We start from the raw sequence: 22,411 nt of genomic DNA, 5'->3' as shown, positions 1-22,411 counted from the left end.
AATTTTGACCGTATCACCCTTTATAACGAATTCATACTGATGATAGATCTACAAATGTATTCGAAAAAGCCTGATATATTTTAGAAATGAAATATTGAGGTGGCCGTCTTACCACGATACAAGTAAACACAAAATCACAAATGCAGGCCGCCACTCAGTGGAACGAAATCAAAAAAGTGGGACATGGCCATTTGTGACGAAACTATTGAGTGTAGCATTTTGATGTCTCCTAGAATGTTTCTTCATTTTTTGAGCACTTTATTTGAGTGGTGAAAAGTTTTGATTATCATACACTTTTGTTAAAATTGATGAACATCTACGAAAACATTGTAGATGAAGTCACTCTAAGAAACTTTGTTCCAAGCGACAATTCTCTATCTCTCAAGTAGACAAAGTTATAGGGTGAAAGTCGAGTGCAAACGGTAGTCCACCACGAAACGGACAATCTTCTGATTCCTTGGTTTACCAATGACTATGTTTCCACCTCGTTTGTCAGCTCTGATCAGCAAATGACGTTCAATAGAATTATTTACGTTTGGGAGGATTTGTGTTATGGGACTGAACCATATGCATATGCATTTCAATTTAAGATGACACTCATTCTGAAGAGAGCATTACGCATTTCAACTGAAGGCGCTATTCCTTCTCATAACAATGTTCATCCTGTATTCGAGATGAAAATCATCTGATTTCAAAACAACCGTCACACGGGGTATCGGAACATGAATATTATCGAACTTGCATGAACCTAGGATCAAAACTAAAGTCGTTGGTGATAATATTGAGTTTCCTGTACCGACTTGGTCACACCCAGATAGAATCAATGTGAAAATACACAAGTTGCTTAGATATTCCATTTTCATGTTCGTTTCCAAACGCGTGCTAAGCAACACGAGTGAATAAGCAAACATTGACATGGCATTTGCGCATTCATGATCAGTCGCGACTAGTCGCTCGTTCAAAAATGAAGCTTGATCACGAGAAGTGCCGTAATTTAATTTGACAAACATACTTTTGAATATAAAAACCAATAATTGATCCATAGAATATTGGAAAACGTTTCATAAAAAAAAAAACATCTAGATGATCCATAAAACATCGGAGAAAATCCTTAAAAAAGTGTGAATGATCCATAAAAAATATCAATGTGATCCATATTTCATGTGAAATTTAGCAACACAATCGTAAAAATGTACCGCTAAATTTCTAAAGAACGAGCATTGACATAAACATATTGCAATTGATCCATAGCACATTCGCGAGTGAACCTTAAACTAAAGAAAGTGATCCATAGAAAATCAAGTTTGCGCACTTAAAAAATAGCCATGTTCGGATTAATGAAAGAAACTTCCTCAGACAGCTTGAAGCTGAAATGGGTTTCTATTAAACTTATATAAAATCCAAACCAATCTTAATGCTTATCATAAAACCTATTTCAGCTTCAAGCTGTCCAAAACGAGACTGCTCTGAGGAAGTTGCTTTCATTAATCCGAACATTCTTAAAGAACAACATCGGATATAACCTCAAAATGTCAGAGGGATCAACACCACCGTTGTGTGAAGAACAGAACAGCGATCGAAATTGTACGCTTTGTTAAGGCCATGACCACGTAGATGATATGGTCCAGTGTGAGCAGATTTCTGCACCCATTATAGTTGTGCTGGTAAGCCAACAGCTGTAAAGGAGGTTCCGTAGACGTGCTCGAAGTGCACAAATATGCTGAAGGTGCCAAAAGGAACCAAGAAGTCTGTCTCAAAGAAACCACCTAGCAGAAAGAATAGTACGAGGAGTGATACCGGATCCAAATCTGGAAAAGGAAGTACCAATGAGGTCAGCCTGGAGGAATCCCTAGACCAGTTGCAGCAGGAGAAAAGCGCAAAGGATAAAGCGCTGGAGGACGAGAAATTCCTCCATGAAAAGCGATAGGAAGCGGAGCGGGAGATTTTTCAAACCGAGAGTTATCTACCGTCACTCTTTCAACAAAGATTTTGCAAGATTTAGGATTTAAGGATGTTATTATTATTTAAGTTAGGCACACCAACGATGTAGAATGAGCTACTTACTAGTTACTTAGGGTCAGGGCTCAACATTTTCGAAGCTCTAAAATGAACGCGAGTTTTGTTACTCTCATACAAACGTGTTCAACGCTTCGTTTCTATAACGCCTAGCTAGACTATCAGCAAGAAATGAAAATGAAAAAGAAGCAAGCTTAGAAGAAAACGCTGGCTGTGGATCTTCTCGTTGTTGCTTTGCTCATCGCTTTCAATGTAAGTTTTTAGTTAAACGAACCTCATTATGGCTTTCAATCCCCTTTCACAAACACTCTATCACCGCTCTTTGAATTGGTTTAAAGTGCGTTATGTCCCGTTTTCGTTCATTTTTTTTAGATAAATATGTGGATGGAAGATAAATTAAACATATTACGTGTAATCTTCAAGTGTTTTCACGTGAGAAATGCTTTAAATGTGTTATTTCATTTTCCGTCATATACGTCATGAAACCTCTGTTGATGTGTTTCATGAAAGAGAAAACTATCAAAGTCGAGCGCTCTTTCACTCATCCGTTTCACTGAAGCTTGAAAGGAAGACCAATGTAGCGACGGGAGAAAGAGAGACAAGCGATTGAACATTTGTTTGTGCACGCCGACTGAGGTTCTAGAATGCTGCGAAGCTGTTCGACTTTAACAGAAAAAGAAAGCCAGCAGTCTCTTCGTCGCATCGATTTGGTCGATTGAAGCTGATATTGTGACGCCCTGCTTAGGGTAAATCACGTATATAGCGTTTAGGAACAAATTGTAGGTTACCAGATTTTAGGATCAAATTGTAGTATCTAGATTAAGCAAATAAAGGGTTATTATATTCAATATTCATCACTTCATTTTAATTAAACGATAGGTATAGTAACAAATTTAGGCAATTAACTTAATTTAGCTGTAAAACGTGTACTAGATGGTGCTACCTTCTTTTCCTCTTTTTTTCTCGTTCTTACTCCGACCTATCAAAAACTCACAGTTCCGTTGAACCAAACCTGACGTCTGCCATTTCTGACAGCGACCGTTACCGTAGCTCTCCGAATCTCCCACAGGGTTGTCGCTGGGCTTGGCGGTACAGGGTTATCCCGATATACCGAACAGCCATGATCCATAAATTAGACGTATATTATTCACGTTTTGAACACTATATTATTAATTTTGATCCATAAACCATGAAAAATTGCTCCATTACTGCGTAACTACTTAGATTTACTGTCCTGCCGTGTTTTTTTAGGTAGAGGTGCGGAGCAGCGTTGCCAGAATGTTTTAAAGCTTATCGGTATCAAAGGTTTTAAAAAATCGGTATTTATCGGTATTTATTATTTTAATTAATTTTTATATTTTTGCCGTTTCTGAAAGCGAAAGTATTAACTTTTGAACTATGATCGGAAAATTCCAGAAGAAAATTCCGGGGAATGTTTGAATTAGCTTCTGGAGGAAGCTGAAAACAGCATCCAGAGAAAGAAGAAAAAAAAATCTCCTGGAGGAAATTTGAGGAAAGTTCTGAGAGAAGTCGGAAAAACATCCGTGGAACTTCCAAGACATAAATTGAGAATCTTCTGGCGAAAATTTGAAGAAACTTTCAGAAAAAAATCGTTTTTTTTTTTTTCATTCAAAGGAAGGCAGAAATGTTTCGGAAATCAGAAGTAAATTCCAGAAGTAGCCATTTTCAGGTGGCATCCCCTGAAAGCTCAGAAAAATTCCAGAACTAAACGGAAGAAATTTCTGGGAGAAGTTTAATTGAACTTCCTGGAACTTCCTTGAACGGAAGAAACTTCCTGGAGACGCTGCCAGAAACTTCCGAAGGTAGATAGGAAAAAAAATTCTGGAGGAAGTCGGAAGCCAGAGCGCTAACGGAACAGTCGAAAGAAACAAGGACATATTTCGGAAGAAAAAGCTCTTGGGGGATGTTCTAATGATCCAGAAAATTTTCCAAATGGTCATAAAACATCCCTGAAGACCCCGCATGCCCCTGAAGTTTTTGGAACATTCCTGAAATGTACTTAGGAGTATTCCATATTTCCTCGGAATTCCTTTAAAGTTCTTGTAATTTTCCTTCAGTAAATAGGGCTGTTTTCAAGTACTCTGTTCATCTTTGAAATACTTTCCTGATTAAAATGAGACTACCGAAATATCTCTAATCAACTTTGAAGGTCTCTAGAATTTCTTGCAGATAACGAAATTTCTTAGGCGCTCTCACAATTTTCTTGAATTTATTGTAACATCAGCAATAAAGTTCTCTGATCTTCCCGATTTTTCTAATTTTTAAAAAATATCGACACTGCCATTAATAAGCACGGAACTTCGGATAAAATGTTCTCACAATGTGCTAATGTTCATGTAACTTCCCTTACGTTTCTTAAATTTGCATGAGCCCCTCGAAACATTGCTGAAGTTTTCAGAAATTGCCTGAGTTTCTCGGAACTTCTTTAGAATTTCAGCGATTTCCTTGAAATTAATTGATCTGTCCAGATGTTCTCGGAGCTTCCTAAAGTTCTCTCAATTCTCCTGAAACTAATGAAACTGTCCTGAAAACCATTAAATTTTCCAGAAGTTCTTTGGACTTGTGAAGTATCCAAAATATTTATGATGTGTCCCTAAGTTCACTGGAGTTCGCTGGACCGGGTTTTAGAATTTTAACAGAAGTTATTGAAACATTCTTTAATTTATCGAAACTTACTCAAAGTCAAAAGTCTGAACTTTTCTGAAGTTTCAGAACTTCTTAAAAGTTTCTGCAGCTAGTGTAGATCAGCAATCAAAATCTGGAAGCATCCCTGAAGTTCCGGGAAAGTTGAAAAAACTGGCGCGAAAAAGTGGAAGAATCATTCGAGCGAAGGCTGAAGAAGCTTCCAAGGGAAGTCGAAATAAGTTTCCGAGAGGATTCGTAAAATAATTTACGATGTTAGGTGGAAGAAAATTCAGGAAGTTAAATAATGTTTAAAAAGTATTTCCCGATTCCCCCGGAATTACCAGAAAGTGCCATCGACTGTTTATCGATTCGTAATTTTAAAGGCTCAAAAATTTTGAGATATTCAAAAAGATAAAAATTTCTCACAATAATTTTCTCAGAAATTCTGAGGAATCTTATCTGTATATCTGTATTCAGTTCTGAAATCGGTATAAATACCGATAAATCGGTATATCTGGCAACGCTGGTGCGGAGCGATGGTCAAGCGTCTAGAATTAGCTTCTAAAAGAAGCTAAAGGGTGATACGGTCAAAATTTGGTCAATATCAACTTGACGTATTTCTTTCAATTTTGCATTTAAAAAACCTGAACACCCCTCATTTTGAAGGTGTGTGTGTGTAGAATGTTGCTCCTATTTTGATTTTGGAATTCACTCTTCAGTTGTCAAAATGCCGTCCAAGCAAGAAGAGCAGCGTATCAAAATTTTGCTCGCGCATCGCGAAAATCCGAGCTACTCGCACGCAAAGTTGGCAAAATCGCTAAAAGTTGCCAAATCAACCGTTACAAATGTAATTAAAGTGTTTGGGGAACGTTTGTCGACAGCCAGGAAGTCTGGATCGGGGGAAATCGAAAACCGGAAGCCGCTGAGACGACAAAGAGAGTTGCCGGTAGTTTCAAGCGAAACCCTAACCTCTCTCTCCGAGATGCCGCAAATAAGCTGGGTGTATCGTCTACAACCGTACATCGAGCCAAAAAACGAGCCGGACTATCGACTTACAAGAAGGTAGTGACTCCAAATCGCGATGATAAACAAAATACGACGGCCAAAGCGCGATCCCGGAGGCTGTACACGACGATGCTGACGAAGTTTGACTGCGTGGTAATGGACGACGAAACCTACGTCAAAGCCGACTACAAGCAGCTTCCGGGACAGGAGTTTTATACGGCAAAAGGAAGGGGAAAGGTAGCAGATGTTTTCAAGCACATGAAACTGTCAAAGTTCGCAAAGAAATATCTGGTTTGGCAAGCCATCTGTACCTGTGGCTTGAAAAGCAGCATTTTCATAGCTTCCGGGACTGTCAACCAAGAAATTTACGTGAAAGAGTGTTTGAATAAACGTCTGCTGCCTTTCCTGAAGAAACACGGTTGTTCCGTACTGTTTTGGCCGGATTTGGCATCTTGCCATTACGGTAAAAAGGCCATGGAGTGGTACGCCGCCAACAACGTGCAGGTGGTTTCCAAGGACAAGAACCCTCCCAACACGCCAGAGCTCCGCCCAATTGAGAAATACTGGGCTATTGTCAAGCGGAACCTAAAGAAGACCAAAAAAACTGCTAAGGGCGAGCAGCAGTTCAAGGCAAACTGGCTTTCTGCGGCGAAGAAGGTGGACAAGGTGGCTGTACAAAATCTGATGGCAGGGGTCAAGCGTAAGGCCAGGCAATTCGGATTTGGAAAAGCGGAAGCCTAACTGAATATTTTTCCTGAATTTTATACTAATTGAACTTGAAAAAGAAATTTAATTTGATTTTTTAAATAAACGATTTCACCGATTTACACGCGTTTTCCTTTGACCAAATTTTGACCGTATCACCCTTTATAATCTTGTTAAGCAATTTTCAAGGTTTATGGATCAAAAAAAAAAAAAAAAAAATATCCTAAACATGAATAATATACGTCTTATTTATGGATCATGCCTATATTTTTAAGTGCGTAAACTTGATTTTTTTATTGGATCACTTTCTTTAGTTTAAGGTTCATTGCTGAATGTTTTATGGATCAATTGCAATATGTTTATGGGTAATTCTTACAATTTCAATGCTCATTCTATAGAAAATTAGCGGTACATTTTTACAATTGTATTGCTAAATTTTACATAAAGTATTGATAATATTGATATTTTTTATGGATTATCCACACTTTTTTAGGGATTTTCTGCAATGTTTTATGGATCATTTGGACGTTTTTTATGGAACGTTTTCCAATATTTTATCAATTCTAAAGGTGCATTCTTAGGGCTGCCATTTAATTTGTGCTTAGTGTTTCCAAAAGGCCCAATCGCCATGGAAAATACGCGACAAATGGAAGCAAACAATTGTCCGACAGTTTTTGCCGTTATATAGTGAGTCAGATCAAATGTATCGGAAAGTTTTATGCGCAAGGTGTTATATGGCTGTTTATCGACGATCGAAAGGTTATTCACAATAGACATTCCAATATAATAGATCGTATAACCTTGTTCAATTTTTCAAATCAGGGTTGGCACACCGAACACTACATGTTCATGATGACAATAAGGATGTTTCACTAAATACAAGAAAAAATCAGCTAAGGGTGGATCTAATGTCAGTGAACATTGTTGTAAACTGTTTGAAGTCGCCCGGTCAAATTCTTTAAGTAAACCGGAAAAACAATTGAAAAATTCATCTCACGCAAAACCCAAATCCTCACCTCACGAAAAACAAAAGGCGGTAAAGGTTTGCTTCAAATGCTTGACAGAGATCCAAAAGGGGAAATCCCACAGTTGCTGCAAGGAAACAAAGCTTAACAATCTAGCCCGCATAGTTGGTAGCGATGCTGATAAACTCCTTTCCAGATATCTGCGTGAAAACGACGCGAATTTGAAGAATGCAGGGGGTAGAGTAACCAGAGCCAAGATCTTGAACAGTACGGTAAGGTCATCGGAAAAAAAGGACATCTATCACACGAGCAAATGCTGAAAATCAAAAATCAGCTGGATTTAAACACTAAAAATGTATGTTTTTGTTGCTTTTAGTCTGTTTTAATTTACTTTTTAGACAACCAAATCTCTCCGAAAAACCAAAGCGGTTTTTTATACAACCTGGGCTGTACAACGTTCTGATTAGTTCTGCTCATGAACTTGACGATTTTTTCGATGTTGAGCAACGAGTGGCAATATTTGGTTTATTGCCGAAGCACCCAAGGTTTGATTGAGTATGTCATTGGTCGCCGAAATATACTGGATGCTCGCATGCTAGTAGGAATTGATGGTGGTCAAGGGTCACTGAAGTTTATCCTAAACATTGTGGATAAACTGGAAGGTTCGGAATAGTCGGTTCATAAGGATTCTGGAGTCAAACACTGCTTCATTCCCGCATTAGTAGTAGATGTACAGGAAAATTATGAGAACGTTGCCAAAATATGGTCAAAGTTGGAACTTGGATTACTCGATATTGTTGTCACAGGTACACAGGTAGACTTATATACCGTAAAACGAGGTAACATTGATAATTTTTTAAAGTATATTCTAAATATATTTTGCAGCAATTAATTTTTAAAACAAGTACTGAGGATCCAGGAGTTAATTCGTTAGTTATTTGTTTAACGGAAATTAAAGCATTTTCACTATTTTTTAAGTTGTGTGACCGAACATCAGTATTTTGATTTGGGGTTACTTTGATAATGCTCGATGAATACACAGCAAAAAAAGTTGTTGAATATTACATCAAAACTGCTGCAACCAGGTCAATCCATCGGTTGTGTAATATCACATTGTAAGATGTACATCGATTTTGCGAACAAAATTACATCCATTGATGTAATATTGTACCTGTGTTTTGCTATTACATCATTATTTCATACATCAGCTTGAATTATGTTGATCAATATTACATTTTTTTTGCTGTGCATAGAAAAAAAAATCGTGAAACTCAAACTTTTCAGTTCTTTCAATATGAAACTTTGAATGAGTACACAGCAAAAAAATAATTTTGATATCACATCAAAGTGGATGCACTACAATCATGTCGAAAATTTCATGTAATTTTTATGACCACATAAATAAACAAATGCAGTAAAAGCAGCGTAATGTCAGTTCATGCATTGTATTAATGATAATTTTGTCCTTTTTAGCAAGTATTATTACACCATATTTTCGACATGATTGTAGTGCATCCACTTTGACGTGATATCAAAATTATTTTTTTGCTGTGTATATAATCAGAAAACATCATAGGGAATAAGAATACAACATTGAATTTGTGATGGCTATAACGGAAATACATTTGATAAATGATGGTTTGAGTCCTTTTTCAAACAGGCTAAAAATATGAAAATGGTTTTTTTTAATATGTTTGTAAAATACGTAACACATACTATATAAAAACTATATACGATATCAACGAAAATACCCTAAGCTACAATATGGAACCAATATTTCTTATTTAGAAAAAGCGCAGCTAGTAAATTTAATCTTTACATTATACTATCAAAGTTACCCGCATTATCAAAGATACCCCGTCTTACGGTACTTGAAACAGTTCTTCATTTTGATCTTTCGTTCTAGGTGATCTCAAGATCATTAATATAATAGCGGGTGTAATGAGCAATAGTTTAACGTATCCTTGCGCGTTCTGTACCGTGAACAAGAAAGTTTTAGGGGAGAAGTTTGGCACGCTGCGTACAATCTGGTCCGTTAGGGAAAACAGCGCATCGTGGATTGCAAATGGAGGCAACAAGTTAAACGCAAAAGAGCATTTCAACTGCGTACACACACCGCTTATGCCTGGAAATGACGCAACCTTAATACTGGATGTGTGCCCGCCACCCTCGTTGCATCTTCTTCTGGGTATGATTAATGCGATATACAATGCGATTGCAGAGCACGATTCCAATCTTGCACAGGCTTGGACCATAGCGTCAAGCGCAACACGTTATGCGCAGTTCGGGTTTACTGGGAGGCACTGCCGCAGTCTGCTGACGAAGCGAGCCTTGTTGGATACTGGTGACTCAACCTCGAAACACTTTGTGAATGTTCTCGATGCATTGCAGAAGGTTATTGATGCCTGTTTCGGTGCAAATCAACAAAAGGACTACGACCAATGCATCATTGAGTTTTGCAAATCATGGAAATTGGCTCAGGGCTACAAAATGGTGAGTTGACAGCCTGGAAGGAGCGGAATACCTAGCCCTGGTCCTCACAAGTTCCTACTTCACGCCTCCTCTAGTCATATGATAACAAAAGACTACCAGTTGAAACATGGACACAGCTGGATGGCGTAGCCTGGGCAATGTTGCCAGTTCGGTAATAGCAAAGTGAAGAGGTGCGACGCGAACACTGGCGCGGTAACCATAGTTCGGTGATAGAGGAAATGCTTCACCAAACCTGAGCGTCTGTTCATCATGGAGGTGCGGCTCAAAACGGCGTCAGTTCTCCATGTTAGGAGCGGCTGATCACCGTCCTAGTGCCAGCGTGGGACTCTAAACAGAGCTGTGCACGATGGTCCCCCGGCGAGACAGGGGGTTGGGGCAGGCCCAACAAGCCGCCCTGAAAAAAAAACAAAGTTGCAAATACTGAAGAAAGAAATACGGATCGGAACAATCGGCACAGACCTACGCGACGAAATAAGGACTACGATTGGAAACTCGGAACATGGAACTGCAACCACGCAACTTCGAAGTCGTTGCAGTGCAGGAACATTGCTGGATGGGACAAAAGGTATGGAAAAGCGGGCATCGAGCGGCTACTTTCTACCAGAGCTGTGGAACCACCAAAGAGCTGGGAGCCGGCTTTGTAGTGCTGGGTAAGATGCGCCAACGCGTGATTGGTTGGCAGCCGATCAACGCGAGGATGTGCAAGTTGAGGATTAAGGGCCGTTTCTTCAACTACAGCATCATCAACGTGCACTGTCCACACGAAGGGAGACCCGACGACGAGAAAGAAGTGTTCTATGCGCAGCTGGAGCAGGTGTACGATGGCTGTTCGCAACGGGACGTCAAAATCGTCAACGACGACATGAACGCTCAGGTAGGCAGCCTGCATGCCGTATCGAACGACAACGGCCAACGATGCTTGAACTTTGCAGCCTCTCGGGGTATGGTAGTTCGAAGTACCTTTTTCCCCCGCAAGGATATCCACAAAGCCACCTGGAGACCACCTGACCAACACACAGAAAACCAAATCGATCACGTTCTAATCGATGGGAAATTCTTCTCCCACATTGTCAACCTCCGCACGTACCACAGTGCGAACATAGATTCGGACCACTACCTAGTTGCAGTATGCATGCGCTCAAAACTCTCGACGGTGCATAACACTCGTCGAAGTAGAACACCGTGATCCAACATTGAGCAATTACGGGACGCCGGAGTTGCCCAGGACTACGCGCAGCAGCTGAAAGTTGCCCTACCCACGGAAGAGCAGCTTGGCGCAGCTTCTCTTGAAGATGGCTGGAGGGACATCCGTTCCGGCATAGGTAGTACTGCTGCAACGGCACTAGGTACTACAATCCCGGACCGAAGAAATGACTGGTTTGACGGCGAATGCAAACTGTTAGTAGAGGACAAGAATGCAGCACGGGCGAGAATGAATGTGGAGCGTTACAGACAAGTGCGGAACAGACAAAACTCGGTTTTTCGAAGGTTGAAGCGTCAGCAGGAAGACCGAGATCGCGAGGCGATGGAAAATCTGTACCGCGTAAACGACATACGGAAGTTCTACGAGAAGCTAGATAGTTCGCGCAAAGGCTACGTGCCGCAAGCGGATATGTGCAAGGACTTGGACGGTAACCTTCTCACGAACGAGTGTGAGGTGATTGAGAGATGGAAGCAGTACTATGACGAGCACCTCAACGGTGAAGCAGCAGAAAACGAAGGTGGCACGGCAACAGACCTTGGAGCACGCGCAGAAGACGACAGGCTACCGGCCCCTGATCTTCAAGAAGTTGAGGAGGAGATCGGTCGGCTGAAGAACAACAAAGCAACTGGTGTAGATCAACTACCAAGTGAGCTATTGAAATACGGTGGTGAAGCACTGGCTAGAGCGCTGCACTGGGTAATTGCCAAGATTTGGAAGGAGGAGATATTACCGGAGGAGTGGATGGAAGGTGTCGTATGCCCAACCTACAAAAAGGGCGACACAAGTAGAATTGCTGCAACTACCGCGCGATCACACTGCTGAGCGCCGCTTACAAGGTACTCTCCCAAATTCTATGCCGCCGCCTGTCATCATTTGCAAGAGAGTTCGTGGGGCAATACCAGGCGGGATTCATGGGTGCCCGCGTTACCACGGACCAAATTTTCGCGATTCGGCAGTTCTGCAGAAGTGCCGCGAATACAACGTGCCCACACATCATTTGTTCATCGATTTCAAATCCGCATACGACACAATCGATCGAGATCAGCTATGGCAGATTATCCACGAGTACGGATTTCCGGATAAACTGACGCGATTGGTCAAGGCGGCGTTGTTCAAGTATCAGGGACACTCTCGAGTGAATCTCGAAGGGGGTTACGGCAAGGTGATGGACTTTCGTGTCTGCTGTTCAACATCGCGTTGGAAGGTGTGATCAGAAGAGCTGGGATAGACACGAGTGGCACGATATTCAGGAAGTCCATCCAGCTCCTTGGCTTCGCCGATGACATTGACATTATGGCACGGAACTTTGAGATGATGGCGGAAACGTACATCAGACTGAAGGCTGAAGCTAGGTGGATTGGACTTGCCATCATCGCATCAAAGACAAAATACATGAAAAGAAGAGGTTCTAGGGAAGACAATGTTAGCCTCTCACCCCGAGTTCAGATTGACGGTGACGCAATCGAGGTGGTCGATGAGTTCGTGTATTTAGACTCACTGGTGACCGCCGATGATACCAGCAGAGATATTCAAAAACGCATTATGGCGTGCCTACTTTGGACTCCGGAGGACGCTCCGGTCGAATAAAATTCGCCGTCGCACGTCTACAAGACGCTGATTAGACCGGTGGTCCTCTACGGCCACGAGACCTGGACTATGCTCGTGGAGGACCAACGCGCCCTTGGTGTTTTCGAACGGAAGGTGTTGCGTACCATCTACGGTGGAGTGAGATGAGAGATGAACCACGAATTGCATCAGCTGCTGGGAGAACCATCCATCGTCCACATTGCAAAAATTGGGCGACTACGGTGGGCTGGGCACGTCGTAAGAATACCGCACGGCTACCCAGTGAAAATGGTTCTCGAAAGCGACCCAACAGGAACAAGAAGAAGAGGCGCGCAGCGGGCAAGGTGGATCGACCAAGTAGAAGGTGACCTGCGGGCCGTTCGCAGACTACGAGGCTGGCGAACTCTGGCCATGGATCGAGTAGAGTGGAGACGACAACAACAGCAGAGGACAACAAGGCCTTAGCCTGATTGGTAAGGTAAGGTAAGCCATATTTAAAATACGTTTAACACTACCGCCATCTACTCATCCGATCGCGTCATATCGTGAGCAAGGATACGCACACACGTAAAATGTATATTAGCTTGTTATTAGCTTGCTGTGTATATTTGCGTCTCACCTTGTTTGACAGATCTGATCGCCCGTTTGTCAGATAGAATCGCTCATTTGACAAATCGAATTGCGAACAAACGAAATGCTCCAGTGGCATATCGGTTCGTCGGTGGTTAAACTCTGCCATACATTTAAACAGCAGGCGATCAAAAGAGCCGATACATTCATATCGACTCACCTGTTTACATCACATTGAGCTTAAACGCTCATTTGCTGCACTCCTGCTCGGACTCCAGCAACACCCAATCGATTTTTTTTAGGTCGCCCTATGGGAGATGATAAACCGATTTTGAGAGAGCGATTCTCAGCGCTGCGAAAAGCACCTTGAGTGATGCATCGCAGCTGAGCGAGAATTCGATCTCTGCTCAAATCACATGAGAATTCATCTATCGATGTGAGCACTTTTGCCGGAGTTTCTATTGGAACTCACCATCAACTTTATCAGAACATCTAGTGCAAGTGTGGGAAACTATCAGCATATCATTAGATATGATGTGGTGCTATTATAGGTAACTTCAAAAAACCTTCAGTTTGTGATTGAGGAACTTTCGTTTCAAATTTAAGCAATTTTCTGTGGAAATTCAGGAAACAAAGGTCAAGGGCGGCTCTGGCACCCATGGTTAATTGGAGCTTTTTGCTTCAACTGTTCACTCTCCATCGAAACAATATTGCATCAACAATGCTGTCAAGTGTACCAACCGCGCCTTACCGAATGGATACTCCAGATAAAGGGCAAAGTTTAAGAACAAAAAGGCATCATCGGGAAAATGGGACGAAAGGGGAGGATAAGGAAAGAGTAAGGGATGGATTTTCCAATATCAATCTCTATACTTACGTTTATAACAACTCTCTCGCAGAAGTCGTGATCGTGCGGTATTGGTTCAAAATGAGTATGGCCTCCCCCAAAACCGTGCGCCGCCCCCCCTTCTTCATCCTGACTGCTCAACTTGGGTAGAGACCTGTAAGGAATAGAGAAAAAACGGGACACAGAGAAAAGAAAGAATATTAGTGCACTCTTGTGGAGGTTTTTCCATTTTCTACCATCATCAACATCATCCTCGGAGGCCGTCGCCGTCGCCGTCAGGGATTGATGATGGTCTTCTTTGTATTATTTTTTTTTGCGTATCGGTTTATTGCTTGTTAACTATTGTGTCTAGCGATAGGAGCTCGTTTCCGAGGTGCGTCGGTTCTAATGAGAATCTTGACTAATCGCAGTAAGCCTGTGCACGTGCGACCTTTTCGTTTACCAACCTTGGCCTTCTGTCAAGTTTGCTCCATGGCCAACTGCGAGGCGAGGGGTGCGATTTCAAATCATCCCCTTAATTAATTTGATTCATCGGTGCCAAATTTGTTTCAATATTTTGCATTATTTGTTGATTCGTGTTCAACTTTCACACGCTCCCTTATTGCTGCTTGTAGTGTACCTTTCGCCAAACAATGGATTGGATATATATACACTAACATGCACAAAGTGTGATACCTATCGTATTATGCTATCGTGCGGTTTCATCGCGTTGCATTATGTTTTGTTATAATGATGATGATGGGGGAAAGACGGGATGGGTGTGTGAGTGAATCACGAGCGGGGTGTGGTTCGTATTTTTATGGTTTGTTATTACCGTGGGTTGGCAACAATCGCTCTAGATATAAATAAAATAATAAAAAACTATAACCACAATTGGTGGTGAAATTCTTTCGAACATCATCATTATCAGGCATCGTTATTGCCAGCAATCGACTGCAATGCACTCGTGCAGTCGAAGTGCACGTGCAACGTTGCAGTAGTGGAGCTCTATTTTATCGATCGCACTTCAATGCGTGTTGTTCGCAGCGTTTTGGCAGCACTGCACTTGTCAAATGGCCTGTCAATTTGCGCCCCGCAAACAAGTGCGATTGCTTCGATTGAAAGGAAATTAATAAACTTTCAAATTTTCAAATGGGCCGTGCCGGTGTTTGATTTAATGGAAATTGATTTAATAATGCATCTATTTTGAAATTTTCCAAGTGGGGTTCGAGGGCAGTCGTTGATTACGGTTGAGCAGTGGATTCAAAATTCAAATGGCCCGCCTTCCGAGCTACGGCATGTCACCACAATGTCTCTCGCCGTACACAATCGAGAGCAGCGCAAAATAGGAATGAAGCGCATTTGAATAATGTTGTTGATAATTTAAACTTCTCCTATAATATGCCACTGCTGGGGGGGGGGGGGGGGGATGATGAATCGGTGTTGCAGATCGTTTGTCCGTTGACGGCGGGGAAAGCAAGCTCGTCGTTTGCAGTTGCAAGCTTTCGTGCGGTGAATTAGTTATACTATTTTGATTTTAATTTTCCCGAACGGTTGTTACATAATTCATTTCGGAGTCTCGGATGGTTGGCTGGTTGGGTGTATTTTTGATCCAAAGTTGCATTATGGATGTTTGCAACTGAAAATGATATCTGCTGTTGGCACAGGAATGGTTTTAAATACGTACTTATAATTTGAGTTCGAAATCAGTTCTGGATGATAAAAGGTCACTGGTTTGAATTGTGCCAAAAGCGGTGTTTCTACAATGCCAAAATATATCGTTTCCGTTCACTGTACAAAACTGAAATATGTGTTTTGTGATCTGTCTATTTCACCATTCGTTTTCCAAAAGCAAAAGAAATTCCCGTAAAAATTTGTAATAAAAGCTTGTGATCTGTTGTGAGTTGCCAAGCAGGCCTGTCATGGTGAGTGCTCAAGGCCAGTGCTGCAAAATCTCAACAATATACGGCGATATTCAAAATTCTGCTTTGGTCACTCACATGAGCTAACAGTCATCGTCAAGGCAAACCATGTCAATTGTCAGTGACAATGCTGTCAGTGACAATGCTGTCAGTGACGAAGATGTGCAGATTTTATTGCATTTGAAACAAAATTAAATTACTTGACCAAAACAATTACATGGAGCCGTTAAAGTGAACAAGCATCTACGTCCTGAACTGCTTGGATAACAATAATGTGACTCAGAATGCACGAAATGACACTTTTTGTTACTAGGTGAATCTTTGCCATTGACGAAAAAATGAATGAGATTTTGACAAAGGTGTTTTTTTTTAAGATCAAGTCTATCAGTGACTATGTGAAAAACAATTTTGTCAATATCGTGCGAAAGTCTGTCAATGACAATGACTAGAGTCGGTGTATAATGAGTTACGCCAAGAGTGAAGCCAAGTCTACCTATTGAACTGTCAAACCGGCTACCTATCGTGCAAAGTAAACAAGCATTACGATGCTGTGAAAGGTCCACGAAACGTATTGCAATTAAATATAAAATATAATCGTAGAAATGATCATATACACGCAGTGAGCATTACATTTGTCATGCGATACGTTTTGTAATGATCAGTAATGACAATTTCTACTATTTTTCTTTAAGATAATTCGACAAAATCACTGATATAATGATTTACTACAGCCGTTAATTTTTTTCCTCGCTAGAAGTCATTTGAAGTTGATGCAGAAGTCCTCTGTTGCCAAGTTAAAAGAAAGGGAATCTTTCGAAAACCGTGATGCGAGTTCAACTGTTTTTCTCTTGTCGTGACTCATTATACACCGACTCTAACAATGACAATTCTCAGCACTGCTCAAGGCCCAAAAGCAATGTGTCTGAGAGCGAAAAGGAAACGGCAAGTTTGACAGTGGTTACAAATGACATCAAGATGCCTCACCGAAGTCGATTGGGTTCGAACTAGTTTTCAATCCGGCAAGTAGGCTACTCAGATCGGGCTTTTGCGCTGCTGTTCCGCTTTCGCTGTCATTCCGCTTCGGCCTTACAAGTTATCTGACTTAAAGAGACAGAATTCTGGATCAACAATAGAAAAGGGCCCATCAGCATTTGTAAACAAACCGTTCCAAAGCCCATTCCTCACAAAACGAAGGCCGCTCACACAAACCAACACCATCATCGTGTAGGTAGAAGTTTCCCCTATCCGATGATGGTGTTGGTTTGTGTGGGTGGCCTTCGCTTTGTGAGTAAAGGGCTTTGGAACGGTTTGTTTACAAATGCTGATGGGCCCTTTTCTATTGTTGATCCAGAATTGGGTAAAGAGGTGACATCTCAAGACCAACAATTGAAAAGGCCTCAACTCTATTTTGTAAGCAAACCTTGTAACGCCATTTTCTCGTGATCCGAAACCTACATTCGCAATCCTAAAACACAATCGAGTAGAACAGAATTTCTCCTACCAGGAAGCACATTGCGCATCTCGAAACGAAAGACATTTTGTACGAACGCTTGTATGAAAAAGTTATTCGTTTCGAGATGCGCAATCCGGCCCCAGTTCATTTTTTTGGTTTGAGTTGGCGGACTTCGGTTCTCGACAAAATGGCCCTACAAGGCCTGTTTACAAAATAGAGTTGAGGCCTTTTCTATTGTTGGTCTTGATCTTATCAATTTGACAGGTCTTCTGCTCGTGCCGGCGCCGGTGGCTTAGTGGTAAGCGTGACTGCTTTCTCACCCCAATGGGTTCAATCCCAGCCGAGGTCGGTGGGATTTTTCTGAGGCATAAAAATCTCTGGTCACGTCTTCCTTTGGAAGGGAAGTAAAGCCGTTCGTCCCGGCTCATGTGTGTTGACTGGGTGCGATATCCTACGCAGGTGTGGAAGCTGCCTTTCTGCACATTCGATTGCCGTCAATGGATGGCAATCGATGTCCGTCGGTGATTGGCACTAGATTGCGGAACAGAGACCGACGTTAAATAAAGGAAAGAAGAAGGTCTTCTGCTCGATTGAAATAACTTTTTCTATGACTTTGACAGATAATCGGTTGTTCCAATTTTGACATGAGAATTCTTGGCAACCCGGTTAATGTGACCGTTCAAATGTTTTATTTTTAAGGAGAAGGAACAACACAGCAATCAGTAGAATCCGAACCAAAACGAGTAGCAAAACGATGATCCAGAGGCACTCTAGATGAACAAACTGATACCAGACAAACCGGCACGACCGTAGGATTTCTTTGAAAAGAGGATCGAGTTCCTCCGACCGCTACAGATGTTTGTCAAATCCTTCGACGAAAGCAGTATCGTAACCATCGTAACGCATCTGATTACATTTTAAATCCACAGCAGCTGGGGCAAGCTGCTGCTATTGAAATCACTAGAGTACTTCCGGGGATCAAAACCGTCTGCGGAGATCAATGCACCGTCTGCACGGTTTAAGGTAGTCAAGGTCATGTACGAGCTGGACGAGAAGAAATCGGAATGAAGAGATTAAGTTCCTGATGGGAAAACGGTGACACTGTAGAATATGACGAAAGTTTTCCGCTACTACAAAGGTGGATGCATTAAGAAAGTGCAGGGAAAGGAATTTCCCACGCAGTGCCACCGGAACGATCGAAAGTCGCAATCCCTCAACCATAGTAAAATAAATGCCAGCTAAAACTAGCCAGATCCATTTAATACCTATAAGAGTACCTTTCTTACGGATGAGCATCTCGCTGATCTTTTTAAAGACATGGCCGAGGCTGCAAAACTCGGTCAGGTCACGACAAAATCTACAGGCAATTTCGGCATTTTATTCATATCACAACCGGTACTTTGCGGAATGTGGATGCAACGATGTTGATCATTAGCGGTTGCCCTGGTTTTAGTCGTCCTTGCGCGGAATGAGTTACTTCTCGGACAGGCATAAGGATTTGCGCATCGGACAGACATTAACGAATTTCTCGCTAAGCTCGCAGCACAGTTCGACAGAAGATGATGTTAGATTGCGCCTGCAACAAAACACTGAATGGGACATTCATTTGCAGTCGGGTTATTCGCGAAAAAGAAAATCGATGAAGAGAATCGATCAACAATGATGGGCCTTTTTCTAGTGTTGCGCGAGATTTGAAACAAAGATACTGTTGTCAGTAACTACAAAGATCATGTTGAATGATCATGCCAAACAGTACCAATGAGTGTGCCCAGGTGTGCCCAACTGTGCTTTTGGCACACTGGGTATAAATTACATGAAGAAATCGTTTTAACAAAAAGTTCAAAAATTTGCCAAAAGTTCTGTTTCTACGATTTTTATCAACTTTCAAGAATCCATAATTTGAAAAGTTTGTATTTTTCATGAGCTCTTTTCAATTTTTTTTTCAAAAATCCGGCATAGACATTTTGTAATATTTAGGAGCTTATCTTTGTTTTTACTTGAAATTACTTAAAACATTTTTTGTATATTTTTCCCCGAAAAACATTATTTTTCTCTACAACTTTGCCTCAGACGTTATTTCGATCAGAAGTGCCGTTTGCGTGCTTCAATTTTTGGTGCCATTTTGAAAATTGTAGAAGATTCAAAATGGCAGAATTTTAGCAAAAATGTGAATCATTGCCCATAACAAACAATTATGCAAAGTTTCATGCAAATCTGAGAAGGTAAAGTTTTTCCGAATCTTCATTTGGCATGGATCTGCTAATATCTAATGCTTTTTCTTCGAATCCCAATGTTCAATAGGCACTCCTGTAAGTGACATAACTAGAGCGTTCTTTAAGGGATCAGAGAAGACTGATAAAATATTAAAATTTATTCTGAAAGTAAAACAGCAAAAACAAAGGGTTTATCTTCCATTTAATTCCACTTTATTAATTTTGGTGTCTATGACAGATCGATATTTTGACGTGCAGTCTACATCAGTGTCATTCCCACTTATCAAAAACCTAACCCCCTAAAGCACTCATCCCCTAGGTAAAAATGTCAAGATTACAGGTATAAAACTAAAAAAATTACAACAAGTAGAATCTGAACCTGCCTAACTAATAAAAACCAAAGATTTAAGTAAACTAAAGGAGAAAAATCTATTCAACTCTCTCACTACTTCATTATTCTGAAAGCTTAGGTAAAAAACTAGATAAAGAAAAAAATACTGACTAGAACTTGTTGCCAAAAACTGGAAAGCACTGCATTGACCCAAACATGCTTATCTTAGCCAATTAGCTGTAAAAACACAATCCAAAGAACCTTCAGCGAAGTTTTGAAAACTTCAGGGAACTTTGGAAAAGTCCAAATCTCGAGGAAGTGAACGATCTTTAACGGTAATTTCCAGTTTTATAAACTTAAGTAAAAGGTGTCCCACATCAAATTGCATCACTGAAAAAACGCTGTAGAAAATTACCCATTGGGTAATTTCTCTTGGGAATTTGGGTAGAAGAAGTTTAGACTGTATTGTTTACACTGTATTTTTATCGCTGTCAGTTTTTCGACAGTTTTGAAAAATGGCGTCACCCGAAAAGCAACGTCACGAGTTGATTTTGCGCAAGCACCTGGAAAATCCTCAACTCTCTCATCGGGACATCGGAAAACAACTCGGAATCGTGCAGTCAACGGTGAGTCGTGTGATTAAACGTTGCTACGAAACTCTGAGCATCGAACGGAAGAAGAAATGCGGTCAGAATGGATGTTCTATTAGTGATCAGGATCACAAGCGTGCCGTGAAAGCGTTTAAGCGGAATCCCAATGCTTCGGTCAGGGATGTGGCCGAAAAGTTAAATCTTTCAAAGTTTTTCGTTCAGAGAGCCAAGGACCGGGATGGACTGCATTCGTACAAAGTGCAGAATGCTCCCAATCGTCACGGGCCCGGAAACTGTACACCCAGATGCTGACGTAGCCTCATTGTCTCATCATGGATGATGAGACTTACGTCAAGGTGGACTTCCGGCAGCTTCCACGGCTACTGTTCTTCACCGCCCAGCACAAGTTTAATGTTCCGAAGGAAGTTAGGAAGCAGGAACTTTCAAAGTTTGCCAAGAAATACATGCTTTGGCAAGCGATCTGCTCATGTGGCAATCGGAGTGCGCCGTTCGTGACCACCGGGACTGTAAACGAGGAGATCTACCTCAAGGAGTGCCTACAGAAGCATATGCTTCCTTTGTTGAAGGCGGATCTAGCTTCGTGCCATTATTCAAATGTTGTCCTGGAGTGGTACGAAGCCAACGGGGTCACTTACGTACCCAAGGACATGAACCCCCCCAACGCACCGGAACTAAGGCCCATCGAAAAATACTGGGCTATTATGAAGCAGACACTACGGAAGCATCCCAAGGTGGTAAAATCTGAGGAAGACATGAAGAAAAAGTGGGTTTCCGTACAGAAGAAGCTGCGGCCAGATGTTATACTGAACCTAATGAGTGGAGGTTAAGCGTTAGGTGCGAGCGAATGGTTATGGTATTGAAGTTGAATGATATAAATATGCCAAAATCCTACTAATGGGTTATATTTTATTGTCTTAAAGTTTGAAAAAGATCGGTCAACTAGGTAATTTTCTACAGGGTTTCTTCCGTGACACAATTTGATCTATAATTAGCTGTTCCATTGAAGTCGAGGGAAGGTAACGGAAATGGACCAGTTGCGGTAAAGACCAGACTCGGATGGTGCGTCTACGGTAAGCGAAAGCCTGGATCGAAAAGTGAATACAGTTTCCACGTTTGCGAGTGCACGACGAATAAAGATCTGCATGATACTGTCAGGCAGATCTACGATCTCGAGGAAGTTGGAGCAGGAAATGTCACCTCACGATCTAAAGAAGAACAGCGAGCGCTGGATTGGCTGGAGCAGACGACGGTTCGTGTCGGTGAGCGTTTTGAAACTGGACTGCTGTGGAAAGATGACGATGCGGAGCTGCCACATAGCTACACCACTGGCACTTCGCATCGTCATTGTACCAATAAGCTATTCAGCTGAGGGCATTCAAGCCAAATGTAACGAATAAAGTCTGTTCCAGCTAGTATTTGGCCGTTTCTTTTTAATTGCTGTGGTGTCTCTAGTTGTCGTAGCATGAAACTGTTGACAGCGTTTTGATCGGGAGGGATTGTTTATTCAGAGATGTGTAAATTTCATCAACGCAGATGTGAACAAATTCAGAACACTCATGTTGAAAACGGATGATGCAACTTACGTATAAATGGACTTTGGCTAAATTGCGGGTTAAAAATGTTACCTTGCCAAACGTAAGGGGGATGCTTTGGGTAAATTCTAATTTATCTTTGCAAATAAATTTGCTCGCAAGTTTATGATTTGGCAAAGCATCTTTCGTTGTTGGAATAAAAAAAAGGTTTTCATCACTTGAGCGACTATGAATGGACAAATTTACAGAGATGAATGTCTCCAGAAGAGAATTTTGCCTTTCATTCAGTCACAAGAAGATTCCGTAAAGTTCTGGCCCGACTGCCCAGCTGCCATGAATGCCAGCCGGGATGT

The 22,411-nt window shown here is 41.5% G+C and overlaps 1 protein-coding gene across 7 annotated transcripts in view; it reads right to left on the bottom strand.

Annotated features, from left to right (window-relative positions):
• The window catches only part of shaker (Potassium voltage-gated channel protein Shaker), a 621,792-nt gene that overhangs the window by 96,166 nt on the left and 503,215 nt on the right, over positions 1-22,411 (bottom strand). For all 7 annotated transcript variants that reach the window (XM_065219307.1, XM_065219310.1, XM_065219308.1 and 4 more), the window contains one exon: positions 14,048-14,171. In XM_065219307.1, the coding sequence (XP_065075379.1) occupies positions 14,048-14,171 (124 nt within the window). The remainder of the gene's footprint in view (positions 1-14,047; positions 14,172-22,411) is intronic.

Source organism: Ochlerotatus camptorhynchus, unplaced genomic scaffold (genome assembly GCF_037179485.1).
Source record: "Ochlerotatus camptorhynchus isolate MF236.1 unplaced genomic scaffold, CSIRO-AGI_Acam_v1.1 ptg000102l, whole genome shotgun sequence".
Taxonomy (NCBI): Eukaryota; Metazoa; Arthropoda; class Insecta; order Diptera; family Culicidae; genus Ochlerotatus; species Ochlerotatus camptorhynchus.
The sequence above is the reverse complement of the archived record's forward strand: the minus strand, read 5'-3'. Positions and strand labels throughout refer to the sequence as shown.